Source organism: Ursus arctos, unplaced genomic scaffold, assembly GCF_023065955.2.
Source record: "Ursus arctos isolate Adak ecotype North America unplaced genomic scaffold, UrsArc2.0 scaffold_8, whole genome shotgun sequence".
Classification (NCBI taxonomy): domain Eukaryota; kingdom Metazoa; phylum Chordata; class Mammalia; order Carnivora; family Ursidae; genus Ursus; species Ursus arctos.
In genome coordinates, this window is record NW_026623100.1 from 85,043,655 (window position 1) to 85,059,930 (window position 16,276).

At 52.9% G+C, this 16,276-nt stretch overlaps 1 protein-coding gene across 1 annotated transcript; it reads left to right on the plus strand.

Moving 5' to 3' along the window:
* The first annotated feature begins 694 nt into the window (after positions 1 to 694).
* On the plus strand, positions 695 to 15,739 carry TMEM18 (transmembrane protein 18). Its single transcript, XM_026517941.4, has 7 exons — positions 695 to 828; positions 2,065 to 2,185; positions 3,755 to 3,809; positions 6,442 to 6,535; positions 6,621 to 12,444; positions 12,548 to 12,659; positions 14,822 to 15,739. Exons 1-5 carry the CDS (start codon positions 772 to 774, stop codon positions 6,708 to 6,710), a joined length of 417 nt encoding a protein of 138 aa, XP_026373726.3. The 5' UTR covers positions 695 to 771; the 3' UTR covers positions 6,711 to 12,444; positions 12,548 to 12,659; positions 14,822 to 15,739.
* The last annotated feature ends 537 nt before the right edge of the window (positions 15,740 to 16,276 follow it).

A 16,276-nucleotide genomic window follows, 5' to 3' on the forward strand; every position in this document is an offset into this window, starting at 1 on the left:
TCCCTCCGGGTCAGGAGTGCGGACAGGGTCCCCCCATTATCCCCTGGGAGCGCGGACACTGTCTCCCCCGATCCCTCTGGGTCAGGAGTGCGGACACTGTCCCCTCCGTCCCCCGGGAGCGCGGACACTGTCTCCCCCGATCCCTCTGGGTCAGGAGTGCGGACAGGGTCCCCCATCATCCCCTGGGAGCGCGGACACTGTCCCCTCCGAACCCCGGGAGCGCGGACACTGTCTCCCCCGATCCCTCTGGGTCAGGAGCGCGGACACTGTCCCCTCCGTCCCCCGGGAGCGCGGACACTGTCTCCCCCGATCCCTCTGGGTCAGGAGTGCGGACAGGGTCCCCCATCATCCCCTGGGAGCGTGGACAGCGTCCACTTTGTCCAACGCGAGCGCAGTGTCCCCCTCGGTCATCCGGGGTTGGCGTCGGAAGCAGACAGGGACGCCCAACCGCCCCCGGTTTTGCAGAGCCACCCGGTTAGGGTAGGAGAATTAAAGACACTCTCATCCTCCCTACTCTCCTGGCCCGGATGGAAAAACAATCCGAAGCCCACTTTCAGTTTCCTTATTAGATATATTTCAAAGCTCTGGAATACCGCGAGATGTGGACCTCGTACCAGGCCCACAGGGAGATATCGCGAGATGTCTGGGACCGAGCAGGTTTCGCGACAAGTGGAAATCCCGCGAGAGGCGACGCCGGAGGCGTTCTCTGTGTTATCCGACTGGGGCGGGGACAGCGGGACGGTGGTGGTGAGGGTGGGCTTTTCCGGGGCGATGCCGTCCGCCTTCTCAGTCAGCTCTTTTCCCGTCAGCATTCCTGCCGTGATCACGGTAACTTGCGGCCTTCTTGACCACCAGCTCGGGCGATGGGAGTTGAGGCCACTCAGGGTTTGCCCGCATCCGCTGTCGACACTGACCACACCGGATGGGGCGTGGGGGCGGAGCTTGGTGGGGGCGGGGCTTTCCTGGGCGGGGCTTGTCGGGGAGCTGGGGCGGGTCTGGGAGGTGCGGACGGACCGAGGCTGGAGTGGGCGGGGTGTGGGGCGGGGTGTGGGGCGGGGTGAGCTGCAGGTGCTGCTTTCGGGCTGTCCTGCATGCCCTCTCCTCCGCCTCTCTGGTCCCCTCCGCACAGTGGTGGGGACAGGTAGTCGTGGCAGGTTACTGTGGAGAGGCGTGCAGGAGCGGCAGGGGACGCTTAGAGAGTCCCGAGGGCTCTGTGGGACCCCGAGGCAGGTCCGAGCTGGTCTGCTGGAGAGAAGGGAAGGGCAGGGCTTGAGTGTGAGCTTGTATCGGGAGGTCTGAGATTGTGGAGGGAATCTGAGCATCTGGGGGGATCCGAGCATTTTTGTGGGGAGATCTGAGCATCTGAAGGGTCAGGGCATCAGAGCATCTGGGGGGAGATCTGAGCATCTGGTTGGGGGTGGAATCTGAGCCTATGGGGATGGGAATCCGAGCATCAGGAGGGGGGGATATGCTGGGGGGATCCGAGTATCTGAGGGGGGGATCCGAGCATCTGCGGGTGCAGACATGCCCACCATGAAGTTGAGACTCAACATCTTGGTACTGTTTGGAAGGCTGCCAGAAAGGTTGGAGAAAATAAAATCCCGCCAATTGGGATGCCTCAGATTTCCCAAGGCCTTAAGTGTCAGTCTAAAGGAACTCAAAATAGTTCTTGTTTTAAGTCTTGGAGTAACCAAGTGCATCCCCTAAATGAGACGCTTAACTTCCTCAGGTCACGGGATGATGATCCTTAGAAACCTTAAAACACGATTCTGTCCAGTTAACAGAAGGGCTAAGCCCATGGTGCAGTCAGTTCTGTGTACACAAACATCAAACTGGTGATGTTTCTCTTTAAAATCCCTGGACCGTGGTTGCAGTGTAGACGGTTCCCATTTCCCTCCTCCCCTTTCCTTCTCCAACACCTGTTTCTGTGAGGCCTGTAGGGAAGGGCTCGGGGTGCTCAGGAGTGAGGGACCACTGCGCTCCCTGACCCAGGAGTCATGAAGTCTGCCCCCCATTTGAGTTGACGACAATGAGATGATGAGTTTCCAGCGGTGTGTCTTACAGCAGACAGACTGGACCGAGCCGTGGCTCCTAGGGCTGGCTGCCTTCCACGTGCTGTGCCTGCTGCTCACATGTCTGTCATCCCAGAGGTATAGACTACAGGTCGGGCATTTCCTGTGCTTAGGTGAGTACAAGAAACAACAATTCCGTGACTCCAACTGCTGTGTGATGTGCAGGTGCCAGGTGGACATCTCAGTAAGAGGTGGTCCTGGGAGGAGAGTGAAGCAGTGACATGGTGTTGCCCAAGTAGCCCTGTGCGTTCCTTCCTGCACCTGACGGCTGTTGTCAGGTGTGTACTAAGAAAGCCAGGTGTATGCCTCCCTAGCCTCGAATCACTTTCAGACCTAGTTGTGGTGCTCTCAACTGTGATAAGTCCGAGACAGCAGAAGGAAGAGCAGCTGGAAACACTGTGAGAGGGCCCTGTTCAAGCTGTGCGGGAACACTTAAACCGAGGTGTGCAGGGCGTGCGGGGCGCAGCGCGTGTGCACAGTGGGGGCCGGAATGAGCTCTCCCCGCAGGGAGCATGGTGCCCGGAGGAAGGCGGCGGCCTGAGCAGATGAGCCGGCAGGTTAGAAACAGCTTGTCAACTTAACAACTCTGTGGGCTTATTATTTTCGAGGGTGGAGAGAGGGCTGCCTTTGCACACTTGGGGACAGTGAGTAGGTGATTTCTCCGTGTGGGCACGTGTTCTATGTTCGTGTGACTCTCAGGCCAGCACACGATGGATTTTGTTCAGTGCAGCATCATTTGCCGCATTTTTACAGATGAAACACAGAGAGGTCCCTAACCCCCCAGGTCCCTCAGTGCCTGGGTAGCTCAGCTGACACTCATGACGTTGTCACCTGGAGAGGAGCGCCTGGCAGAGATGGTGCCGTTCTCCCGCTCCACGCCTTCTGTGTCTCAGCCTATCTCCTCTCTTCTCTGTCTTTCTTCTTTGGCTTTGCTGATGTGCCTCCTTGGGTCCGTTCATGGAGGAAGGAGTCAGCAGATTGCAGAGCCCAGTGTAATCTGTTTTGTGACTTGGGTCAAGGACAGGAAGGTTCACACATTTTAATTTCCCCGAGAAACGAAAGCATCAGGCTTTCACGGCGGCTGTTTGCTGTGATCCGCTGTGTGCAGTTGGTGGGCAGGTCGGGTGTGAGCAGCACGCTGTGCTGAGCAGGCTCTCGGTCAGGTGTGGAACAGCTGCACGCTTCTGACTCTCGGGCCCCCGAGGGCGGTGGCCACCAGTACCGCTGGGCAGGTGTCAGCAGCTGGCTCACGCGCGTCCCTGGCCGGTAGAGGCATGAGGGTGGAAAGCAGGTCACGTCAGGCCCCGGGCGTTGTTCTGTGTGGCGTCTTGAACAGGGAGCCGTCACTGGGTCTGGTAGGAACGCAGGCGGAATAGCACGTGCGTGAGCGTGTGGTTTCAGGCATGTCCTGATGCTCCGCAGTTTTGCGCTGTTTGAGACCATTGACGCTTTCGTGTGGCTTGACCTTCCTTGGTTTTCTTCTGTTAAAGGGATGTGTTCTATAATTTTAAAATTCTACAATTTTGACCTCACACTTTGCCTAAAGTAGAAGGTATGTTTCTCATCAAATTCTTGCTATTCTGTGATGTGGATGTTAAATATATCGTTGCGGAAAGAACGAATAATTCTGTGATGAATAATCAGTCATCCAAACCCTGACAGGTGGTCTCTCTCTTTTCCAGTGATTCTAGTGTATTGTGCTGAATACATCAACGAGGTAGCGGCGATGAACTGGAGGTAGGCCAACGCCCCGCTCGCTTTGACTGCAGCTAGGAACCACACTCGAGAGTGCTTTGTCCAACGGGAGCATTGCACGCAGACCACGGAGTCAGAGAAGCAAGAGAAGCCAGGTGGCTGCAGCCCTGGGGAAACCAGGGTTCTCTGCGCTGAGAGGGTTAGGTTTGAGGAACGTCTTGTTGGCTCTTTTAGGATTTGAAGATCAGTTAACACAGTTCATGACAGCGTGAGAGAGTTGAGGGGGCTTTTGTAAAGTAGCTCTAGCTGCAGAATAAAGAGAGCGGCATTTTAGAGAGAGCTTGGTCCACGTGCGGTCAGGGCGGCAGGTGGTGTGTTGGGAGACCTCCATCCTCCCTGGACCTGCCGTGTCTTCTCGAGTCCTCAAAACATCATCCCGGAGAAACCCGGGGCTGCCCTCCTTAGACGGCAGCTTCATCCCCACGCTCGTGGCCTTGATCAGTCAGGGCAGCCCTGGAGCACCGTCACCACCGTCTCCAGCATCACCGCCCTCTGCTTGTCTTCTGCCCCCGATTCCAGCTCTCACGCATCCTGCTCGAGTGGCAGGCCCTGCCTCTGCTTACAGCGCCGCACCCACATCCGCACAGGCGCCTGGACATGCCGTGCCGACTGAGAGGGCTTCGACTGTGACCTCAGCCTTGTGCACCAGCTGCGACCCTCGCACGTGTGTCTAGACGCGGTGTCCAAACAATGCTCACTCACTTTTTATGTGTCCTATGAGCTTGAAATGGTTTTGACATTTCTAAGCACTGAAATGTGTATTGCTCTTAAATGTAAAGAAAAAAGAAAAACTTCTAGACTCTGAGCGGGAAGGAGTTGAAGACGTTGCCACGGAGCCTAAACATGTGGCCGTGTCCAGGAGGTTGCTGAGCTGTGTGCGTCCCGCCCCGACTGGTGACACCTGCTCTCTCTCCACCCCCAAACGCCTCCTTACTCAGCCAGGTAGTGAGGACGCAGAAGACACCAGACTGGACGAATCCCTTTTCCCTCTGCCTGTCCACCACGCTGCTCTGCACTTTCGGGGTCTGGCTGTGGCCCCAGCGTCTCCTCTCCTGCATCCTGGCTGTTCCGTTCTGAAGCCATCTCCTCAGCCGGACACACTGACAAGGTGTCCACTTCTCATTGTCAGAGGCCTCCCCCATCAGGATCCTTCATGAGGAAATTTGAATGGGGGTCACTGTCCCCTCAGGCCCGCACCCTACCTCATAGCAGAAACGCTCTTGTCCTTGACAGTGTGGTGTGCGTGGGGCTCAGCCCATAGTTATTCTAGTCTATGGGTTACTTGACCTCGACCTCTCCCCCGAAATCACCAGCTCCCTGGCTTCCAGGACACCATGTGCCAGTTTCCTCCTCCAGCTCTTTGTGGTTTCCTCTGTGTGTCGAGAGCACCAGCCTTCCCTCTGCCTCGCTGCCGGACCGTCCACTTGGATGTCTAATAAACATCAGGAAAGTAACACTCCCCTGGCCCCCCTTCCAGAGCTGTTCCCAAGACACTCTGCTCCAGCAGCTTCTCCTCCTGGTGACTTAGGCCGGAGATCTCACTCATCATGCAGAGATTCCTCAGGACGTCCTTGGCCTTTGAAACCAACTCCTAGCGTGGCTTTCTCCATCGCCACCAGTGCCTGCCCTCGCACAGACGACAGCCGCCACCTCCAGAGCGGGGCCCTGCTTCCCCGCGTCCCAGCCCCTCCGCGTCCTCAACCAGGCAGCGAGCGGCCTCAGCGTGGCCATGCAGAGTCTCAGCCGCACGCTGGCCGCCCCAGGCTTCACACACACCAAAGTGGAGCGTGGGGAGCCTTCCTGCAGTCCACGCCCAGGTCCGCGCCCAGATCCACTGCTCCATTTCTCTCCAGAACATCAGTCGTGACGTGTGCGTTTTGAGTGTTGTAATGATCTGAACCCTTTCCCCTGTAACATAAGCTCTAAACATGGCTCGTCTTGTCACAGCCACGACCCCAGGACCGACGAGTGGCTCCTCCGTCCCGGTCACTGAGCTGATGAATTGTTGGGTACTTCACAACTGGTGGTTGTGCATGTTCCTGTGCTGGCCGCAGAGGGACGCCTGGATGCGACCAGCCTCTGCCATTTACTGGCCCTGCCTTTGGGCAGCTTGAATGACGCAGTGTCCCTGAGCCCCCCTCATGTGAAAGCAGCGTGCGGGTGGGACTTCAGCCAGGCGGAGTGCCGGCTCTGTACCGGTCTCGGACTAGCTCGGGAGCAGACGCAGCCAGTGTGACCTGATGGCCCGCGGAAGCCCGGCAGCTGTTCTGCTGTAGCACGTGTCAGTGGGTGTCAGATTCACTGTTAACCAGAGCGCACAAGTGTTTCCGTCGCCCCAGAACGTCCTCGGTTGATTGCTCTTGCTCCTGCCACCATCGTCCCGGGGCCCCCGGGGTCCGGCCACCTTCGCCGTGGGGCCGACTGCGTGTGCCCCTGACGGGGGCCGGTGCGGGCAGCAGGGCAGAGCTGGTGAAGGAGCCGCGGGTGGGTCGGGTCCTGGGGCGGGCCGTGGCGCCTTAACTGACCTAGAGCTCTCCGGCAGCCTCAGTTAGAGAATATCACTAACGACATTGTTTTGTCACACCAAGTAATTTTTACTTCTTTCCTAAAACAGGTTATTTTCAAAATACCAGTATTTCGACTCCCGGGGGATGTTCATTTCCATAGTGTTTTCGGCACCGCTGCTGCTCAACGCCATGATCATCGTGGTACGTGCGCTCCAGCCTCTGGGTTCTGGTTCTCTTTCCGTGTGTGCTTCCCACTCTAAACACGTCTCCCCATGATTGTTTTCAGGTTATGTGGGTCCGAAAGACTTTGGGTGTGATGACTGACCTGAAAACCCTACAGGAGAAGAGAAGAGAGAGGAAGAGAAAAGACGAGTGATGCTGGGACAGTTGCGCCGGTTTTCTCGGGGCCGTCGGTTTTCCTCTGCATCGTGGTCGGTGGGCCTCCCTGTGAGCACCCACGCGAGTCTGTACGGAGGACGCGCCCTGTGGAGCACGCTTCAAACTGCTCTTTGAAATAAACGACGCTGTCCGTGCGGGTGTTTGTTCAGCCTGGGTCTGTGGAGCACGCACAGCGTCTCCCTGGTGAAAGTGTATAATCGGGTCTCTCTGCAGAGCTCTTCCTAATTTGCTGAGTTGTTCGTGTCCTTTGTGTGATTAGTGGTAATTACAAGCGATGTAAAAACTTGGAACCAAGTGATGAACTATGCTGTCCATGTGTAAGCATCATCACCCCCCTGCACGCTCTGCTTCCTGGGCCGTGGCCACTGGTGGCCCTCCATGTGGCGTGCGGCCAAGTCGGTGACATTCTGGGTTGTCCCCAGAGGGCTGGAGCCCAGGGATGCGGCTGGGCTTCCTGAGGTGCCCAGGGCAGCGCCCGTGCGATTGATGATGTGACCCGGAACCTTAGCAGTGCCGAGGTTGAGAAGCCCTGGGCAGGGCTGGTTCCACGAGACCCCGGAGCAAGGTCCTGAGAGGGCACGCACTTCTGAGTGAGGGAGCAGGTCCCAGAAGGCGAGGCTTCTGTGAACGCTGCACAGTCGTCCTTGGACGGAGGGAGCTTGCGGCTCCTTTGGGTTCTCATGGTAGTTACAGATGTTACGGTACGAAGGCCTGGAAGTCGGGAGTCCATGGGAAGTACGTGAATGAGCCTGTGGAGCGAGTTTTTCAGGGTGTAAGATTACGAGGAGAAATATCAGCGCCTGTGCGGCTGTCGAAACAAATAGATTTTTATAACAAGTAGCAAGATTATATTCCTTCCTAAGTTTCTCTTTAAAAAAAATATTGCGTGCTCGGGAACATGCTATGAATGTTAGTAGAACAGGTCTACTCTTACTTTGTAGTGTCCACTTCCAGGCTGCTGTCCCGTGCTCCTGGTTCTGTCCAGTGTGATCCCAGCTGCAAGACTGCAGGTGAGGAGGGATCCAGGTGTTTAAAAATGCAGTGTTCAATGAAGGGAACGCCGATGGCTCCATGTAGGCTTGAAAAAAACCGTTTGTGAATAATTGTCTAAATTTTAACATTTTTCTTCCTAAGTGAAACATATCCTTCAAATTTCAAAAAGAAAAATACCCTTATGAAAGCATATATTTTTAACAGCTTAAGAGGTAACACTTTGAAAGATTTTGAAATTCAGTTTTGAAATCCGGACTTAAACAGGGTTTTCGTGGACATTCGTGGACTTTCAGTAGAGAAAGGATTTCCTGAATTCTGACAGTTTTACAAGTGAGTTGAATCTTCTGGGTAGATCCAGTGGAGTTCTTACCCTGACGTGTTTTCCTGTTCCTTCTTGATACGTTATCTTTTGTATGAACGTAAGATACGGCTTGAAAGCAGCTCTCTCCGGTTTTCAGTCTGTGGTGCCTGCAGCCTGTGTGGCAAGCTCCCGAGCAGGTGTGGACTGGTGCCTTGGATCCCGAGGAGCTCCCACGTCAGGGCCCGGCCCCAGCCCCTGGGAGGAGCCACAGGAGCCCACGCGAGGCAGAGGGCAGGTGCAGGACGAGCTCGTTGCCCTGGTCTGTGGCAAGAGGGGCCACGGCTGATGTAAGGAGGCCACGCTACATTTTCACCATCCATCTTTATTTGGACGGTCACAGTACAGGCCCGTCTGAGTTTCATGGTGAATAGCTTTGTTAACTTGACCTGTACGGTGTGGACACTTGACACGGGCCTTTTTTTCTTCCTTCCACTTGCGTGTGTATAATTTGAAGGGGCAGTTGTAGTTTTCACACACACCCCTTATTTTTTACCTGTCTAGTAAGTTCGTATCCACGGCTTGAATTGCAGTGCGAGCAAGTGTCTTTCGCGCTGAGGAAGGTCCTGCAGACCAGACTGGTCGGCAGAGAGCGGAGCAGCGTGGAGCGTGCTGACCGTGGGTCCGCGTTCGGGGGTGAGGGGGTGCGTGCAGGGAAATGTCCGGAGGGCGTCTCCCCCGCAGTCCAAGTGAAGCACACGTTTATGTCTTTATTTATAAAAAGACAAGAAAAAGAGATTTATGATAAAAATACATTGTGTGTATTCCAAACGTTCAGTTTCTTGATTGCTATGAAATGATGTATGTATTTAATAATACATAGCGTTTTCCCCCCAGATCGTATATTGCTTTGACTTCTGTGCACACAGAGCAGGAGCTCCCAGAACGTTGGCCCCACCGGTGGGACCGTGTCATCCTGCACTTGGTGTCGAGCTTCGCAAACCCAGAAGTTCAGTTTTGTCACAAAGTCAGCACAGGCACAGACACGCATGTCAAATAAGCAACATGCAACGCTGCATTAATTTACTGTGACAGAGTGGCAAGTATGGTAACATGTTCTCATTTTTACAAAAAATTCAAAGTTAAAAAAAATTTAATTTGGAATATTTATTGAGTAGGGATTTAGAATAAGGAATTTCAGTGGAAGTGACAGTTAACCACAGACAGGAGCTTGGGTGATCCAGGTCACCGGCCGGGCCCCTGACATCTGGTCTGTGCTTCGGGAAAGTCCTTCCTGTTCCGAACATCCTCTTTTTACCACGTTTTAGAGAACACCCTTCCAGTGCATCCTGCATCACTATGTATTGAAAAAATGAGAAGCAGTGACAAGCCTTATTAATCCTCAGAACAGTAAGGACAAATGGTCTTTTTTAAAAGATTTATTTGAGAGAAAATCCCAAGCAGGTTCCTTGCCAGACGGGGGCCTCCATCCGACAACCCTGAGATCATGACCTGAGCCAAAACCAAAAGTCAGACACGTAACCTAGCGAGCCACCCAGGCGCCCCCAGGACAAATAATCTTAGCAGATCTCCGCAAACCCTTGCATGTGATGCATAGTGGCGGGCTGCACGGTGGGCTGCACGGTGCTCGGGTCGGGGACGCAGGAACACTGCCTGTGTCCATCAGCACCGCTGGGGCCTGTCCATCGCATGCTGCTGCCTCTGTGGCTGCCTGGTCTGCCAGCTTCTGTCCCTGATTGTCCCTGATGCTCGGGATTCTGTCGTGACGTGTCAGGGTTGGGCTTTATTTGTCCTGCTTCGTTCTAGGGTGGACAAGTGCTCTTTACTTTGGGGGAAGTGGCAGCTCTTCCCATGACAGCATCATTGGAAAGCTCTGACACTACCCACAGGCCAGGATCCAGTCCGGCCGCGCTGGAGGGACCCCCGTCTCTGTGCACGCACCGCGGGGACTGAGCCAGAGGGAGCGGCTCCCAGAAAGCCTCTGCTGGCCAAGCTGAGATGCAGAACCCATGCCCTTCAGACTCGCCAGGCCCTCTCCCGTGCTGTGTCTGCCCGTTCTGCGCTCCAGGGATGCCTGACGATGTGCCCGTCCCCACTGTTATGTCTTGTTTGGCTCACGTTTCTCTGTGCTCATGTCTCCCTTCCTGGTGCCTCCGTGTGGCTCAAGCAAGCCCTGCCCCCACGCGCACAGGACCGAGGACCTCCATGCTCCAGCTGCTGGCATGGCCCATGGTGGTGCCTTCTCGTCCGTGGTCTCGGCTTACCTTTGTTTTTAATTTCCTTTCTGGGTGCTCAGCCTCGCTCCCTGTGTTGCCTCCTTCCAGCCTCCAGACCTGGCTCAGAAATGGTCCGGTGAGGGCATTCTGGGCTCCCGTTCCATCGTGAGCCTGGGGATGGACCCTCCCCAGACAGAGGGTGACTTAGCTGTCCCCACCTGCGCCCTTGCGTGACCCCAGCCCAGGCAGCAGGCAGACCCTTATAAGTCTGTTTTGCTCTTTTCTCTCACAACCGGGTCTGGTCGTGGCCTCCTGTGGACTTTCTCCATCCCTGGGGGCCTGAGCATGTCCTCCTGGGCCTGAGCCCTGCCTGACGCTTGAGTGGTTTGCTCGTGGTCCTGAACCCTAGCTGTGGGCCTCCTGCCTGCCCATGTCTGCTTTGCTCTTCTTATAATCTCCGATGTATTTGGAACAGAAGCAAATGAGCAAACGTCCATTTGCTTCCCCTACATTTTTCTGAAAGTCAGTTTCTTATATTTTCTTCAATTCCTTTTATCACAGTCATATTTCAGTAGGTGGCATCATTGTCAATGACTACATAGTAGCCCAGCTGCGTAAGTTCAATTTGCTTAACCAATTACTGGTACTGGAGACGCAGAGGTTTTCTACTTGTTTTCCTAACGTAAACGACACAAAAATCTCTGACTTCGGAGGCATACTTTTACATGTGAATTATTGACGTGGACAATAACGGTGCTTTACTCTGCAGGCCCGTGTCCCAAGCTGCGAGAGGTCAAAATGTGGAGCCCCCATCTCTCCTCAGTTCTGCAAAATGCTTCTCCGCCGAGGAAAAGTGCATTTTCTCTGAAACCTGCAGAGGGCGCGAAGGCACTGTGTGAGGCCGGCGGAGGCTGCGAGGGGAAGTGTCGCTGGTTCAGAGAGAGCAGTCTAATACTCTTGATCGAGGCATACTACCTGCTCTAAAGGGAACAGACCGAGACCTACCTGATTGCCCGTCTTCCTTTGAACGAAGCTAACCGTGTCCAAGTTATGTTGTAAAGTTAGCATTGACTTTACCGGCAGCAGACTAACCACACACACACACACACACAGGAAAACAAGGAGCTGGATCACCTTCCATCACACTAGAAAACACATGCACCCCAGTGTGCATGCACGCCCAGGCCCTGGACTCCATGTGAATTAATAAACACAATTATAACTTATTTGCTAGTTTCTGGAACACTTTTTAAAGATTAAGCCTAAGTCAAGACGATTGAAAACAGAGGGGATAATGAGGCTGTTGCGGGATGAATAGGTCAGTCGGGTGCTGAAATGCACGGGTAGCTCATTACTCACCCCCAGCGTGTGAGGCACCGAGACGTGCGGATCAGAGGTCCGGCCCTGGCCCTGCGGACAGTCTCAGGAAGGCATTTTAACGATTAATTTAAGCTGGAAGCTGCAGGGAGCGTCTTGGTCACTTGCCTCACATCTGGGCTCAGTGTCCACGAGCTCCTGAGACACCGAGGAGAAGCCTGTGGGGAGAACTTGCCTCGTCGTGGACCCCTTCCCACCCCCCTGAATCTCTGCTCCGTCTGGGGCGCATCATCGGGAGACAACAAACAGCAGTTCAACATGTAAATAATGGTTCCAACTGGGCCCCAAATCCCAGAGGGTCAAAAGTGGATTCTGCTCTTGAATGTCTGCTTCACCCTCTTGACTTACGGTCTCTGCTTCCACTCAGCCGCTGCTGACATTTACCACCTGCCCTCACACAAACACGAAACAGTGTGCATCACTGCTACACATGTATTAAATATATCTATTTTCACGGCCCTGAATATAATCTGTGCTCCAGACATCCACCCCCCACTCCCAGCAACCACTGATCTTTTTACTGTCTTTAGAAAGTTTTGCTTTTCCCAGATTATTGTACAGAAGGAACCATCAAGTGTGTGACCTTTTCACACTGGCTTCTTCCACTCAGTAATATGCATTTAAGGTTCCCTCATGTCTTGTCATGGCTTGTAGCTCATTTATTTTTCGTGCAGAACGATATTCACTGTGTGGATGGACCAGTGTATTTATCCATCACCTGCGGAAGGACGTCTTCGTTACTTCCAACGTTTACCAGTTGTGAATAAAGCTGCTGTGAACATCTGTGTGCCGGTCTGAGTGTGGATGTAAGTTTTCAGCCCCTTCGGGTAAATAGCAAGGACTGTGACTGCTGGATCGTCTGGTGAGAGTATGTTTGGTTTGGTAAGAAACCGCCCAACTGTCTTCCAGAGCGGCCTGGCCATGCTGCGTTCCCACTGGCGATGAGTGGGTGTTCCCGCTGCCCCACGTCCTCGCCAGCGCCTGGTGTTGCCGGGGTTCCAGACTGTGGCCATTCTCACAGGTGTGCAGTGGTATCACATTGTTGCTTTAATTTGCGTGTCTCCGAGGGCACGTGATGTACAGCATCTTTGCCATCCTTGTACCTTCTCTGGTGAGTTGTGTGTTCAGGTCTTTTGCCCATTTTTAAGTTGGGATGTTTCTTATACTTGTTTCAAGACTCTTGTATATTTTGGGTAACAGCCCTTTCTCAGACGTGTCTTCTGCCGATGGTTTCTCCTAGTGTGTGGCTCGTCTTCTCATCTCTTGAGAGTTCCTTTCACAGAGTTTTTAATAGTAATGAGTCCCACTTATGAATTGTTGCTTCTACAGATTGTACTGTTGAGGTCATATCTAAGAAGTCGACCACTGAGTTGCCTGCCTTCTCTCCCCTCTGATGAGAACTTGGGCTCCAGAGTGAGAGTGTGTGGAGGAACGGAGAATCTGAAAAACAGACTTAACTTCAGAAGAGGCCCCATTTTGGCTGCTGGGTGGTGGTGCCAAACGAGAAGGGAAGGAAAGCAGGGGAGAGGGTGTCCACGTGCGGGGCAGTCTCAGGAGAGGGTGTCGGTTCGCGGGCAGGTGGTCTCAGGATGGCCATCTTGACTACCAGATCCCGCGTGTTTCTTCTAGACGTGTTGTTTACAGCAAATGAATGCTTTTCTTTCTAAGGTCAACATTTAAGTTTGCATTTCAAAGTATAGTTCGTGTTCTAGGGATGTCAGTATTTTTTCTAGTCCCTCAGAAGATTTTCTGATGTAAAGTAAACCAGAAGAAGGGCAATAAATAGAGTTTAATCGGGTGGATTTGAAGCAGGACAGTGAATGCAGGGGAGACAGTGGAGGACAGAGTGTGTGATTTGTAGGGTCCATCCATTACAAGTGACTGAGTCGTGACCAAGTGGAGTCAGACAGGAAATACCCCAGGACACAAAGGCTCTATCTCCTGGTCCCAGCGAATGACAGAAACAGAAGGTTGTGTATGAATCAGGCTCTCGGGGGCAGCAGATCCCCAGCCTTGGCGTCTTCTAGACGCCAGAGTTCACGGCTTCACAGCAGTGACAGGTGAGGTGATTCATGACCAAAGATTTTATTTATATATATATATATTGGAATTTTCCCAAGATTCAACTTAAAAATATAAAATTTGGTTTGGTTGTTGTTGTCACAATAACTACACTAAGAAATAAGGATGGCCAGAAAGTGGAGTTTCCATGAGAACTAAAATGTAGGTAACAAACCCAAACTGCAGTTTTAAGAGAAAATAATGCTTTTCCATTATTGCCCATCAAGGCTTAGCTTTTCTTTTTTTCTTGTTTTAGACTCTTTGTTGAAAAAATCTCTGTTTTTAAGAAGACTTCTGTGGTCTTTATTTATTATGCAGGAGGCTAGCCTATTCCCAGTCCTCAAAAGACAGTCTGTAACTTCCGGAAGCTTCCCCTGCATTGGGTTGTCGTGCTCACCGAGCACATGGTCCGCCTACCGCCATGGGGATGGTCCAGGCTAACGCGGGCTTGGGAGAGCATGAACAGAAAACTAAACCCATATATATGGAACAAAGATTTATTATTTTTAGCATTATCACTGTGCTGTTACTGTGCTAAGACTATTTTGATACAAGCCAAGGGGACTGAATTAAGGACAAATATTTATTAAGTATTTATTATGTGTACCAGGATGGTGCTCAACCAGGTAGATTTTAACACAGCCTGCACGCCACCGCGGAGCCCGGCTAAGGTGACCCATATCCTGCCTGGGGCAGGGCAGTGGGTGTTGCAGAATTCCCCGGTGAGTCAGTGTCCCTGGGCCCTCTTCTTGCAAAGACACGTCATACTGAAGTAGGGCCCGCCCTTGGGACCTTATCTTAGTCACCTCTCCAAAGGCGCTGTCTCCAAGGAAGGTCACACTCTGAGACACTGCGGGTCAGGACTCAGCATAGGAATCCCGGGGACACAGCTCAGCCCATAGCAGATCTTCCCAGCGGACCTACCAGCTAACTTAGGTGGGTCAAGGACTGAGGTGTGAAACTTGAAATACTGAATATTTTAGAGAAAATACCACAGAATAGCGTTCTGATCTTGGTGGAGAAAGAAATTTTCTACACAAGATAAAAAAAAAATCTATTAACAATAAAGGGAAAATCTGTAACACTGACTACATTAACATTATGAATTTTTCTTTCCAAAAGATGCCTCGAAGGATGTGAAGGGCAACGCGGGGAGCAGCCTGGGAACGCCCACAAGTAGCAGAACGGTCCTGGTCGGTGTTCACACAGAATTTTCTCAAGTCCGCAAGTGAATGGCAAACAACCCAGCGGAGAAGCCGACAAAGCACTTGGAGAGGCGTTTCTTGGAGGGGCTCGCGGTTACGATAGCACGCGGGAGCCGCTGAAGTTGGCGAAATTCAAATGAGCACAAGTAGGCGCGTTCTGCACCCTGCGGATGGCGACGAGCCCAGTAACAGGAAACGTCCGTGAAGACCAGCGAGAGGACATTCTGTCTGCCGCGTGCCAGGTGTACGTTCACAGTACCTCGAGACACTTGGACGCGTCCTCGCCAGGCGGATAGGGAAGGGGTGCAGGCCAGACCCTTCCCTGGGTGACACCGAGGGAGACTCGCAGCTCTGCTCCTGTCCCAGCTGCAAATGAGCCAATGTCCATCTGCACAAAGTGGGTGGATTGTACCGTATAGAACACGGGACTGTTCAGCTCTAAGTTTCAACGTGGTTACATCTCAAAACCAAAATGTGAGTGAAAAAAAGTCACAGAGAAACTTCATGCACATGTTTTTCATTCACAAAAAGCCAAAATACGGGGGCCATGGGACATTATGTATCCCAGGGACACACACGTGCCTGGTAAAATTATGAAGATAAGCAGGTAAAAATAAAGTTTAGGTTCAGGATGTTACTCGTTGCTGGGTGCAGGCAAAGGGGGTGAGACCACGGGGCTGGAGGGGTGTTCAAATGTGCTGACGACGTTCTCCTTCTTAGAGTGGGTGCTAGGGATATGGATACTCATTTAATACTATGGTTTTAAGTGCACTATGCTTTTTATTCGTTAGTAAGATATATTTTAATGAGAAATAAAACAGTAATCATAAAATAATTTTAGAAGTTTTATCTAATATTTCTGTTTATGCTCATCGATGACCATTTTCTACTGTATCCAGTTAAGTGATCTACTAGCAGGAGGAGGAGGAGGAGGGGGAGAAGATGAAGAAGAAAGAAGAGGGAGGACGGGAGGGGGAGGAGGAGGAGAAGGAGAAGGAAGGAGGAAGAAGGGGAAAAAAAAAGAAAATAGCCCAGCAAGCTGGCTGGTCAGCTGGCTAAGGGGCTCGGTCCGCAGCAGGGACACACACGTAAGGGTTAATACCTACTAAACTCAACCGAGTGCCCAGCAGGAGGGCAAGAGAGCCTGGCTGGGGGCCTTCAGGGCAGAAGAAGCCATGGCTCTGTGCCAGGTGCCCTCGGTGTCCTTCTCATCACTGTCTCCACTGGCGAGGCCACCCGCACATGTGTCATGGCTCCATTTCCCCTTGTCCAGTGAAGGGCACTTTTCCTCTGGACAGACACATGTCCCACTTGGTCCCTAGGCCCCTCCTTGCCGGGGCCAGGCCTCCTCTCTGCCCCTGCCGTCCGCTCC

Bases quoted from the DNA above. Each gene is read 5' to 3' on its own strand.
- TMEM18 (XM_026517941.4), top strand. From the start codon at position 772: ATGCCGTCCGCCTTCTCAGTCAGCTCTTTTCCCGTCAGCATTCCTGCC. The intron at 829-2,064 runs GTAACTTGCGGC...TGTGTCTTACAG, and splicing joins GCATTCCTGCCGTGATCACG to CAGACAGACTGGACCGAGCC. The intron at 3,810-6,441 runs GTAGGCCAACGC...TTCCTAAAACAG, and splicing joins GTAGCGGCGATGAACTGGAG to GTTATTTTCAAAATACCAGT.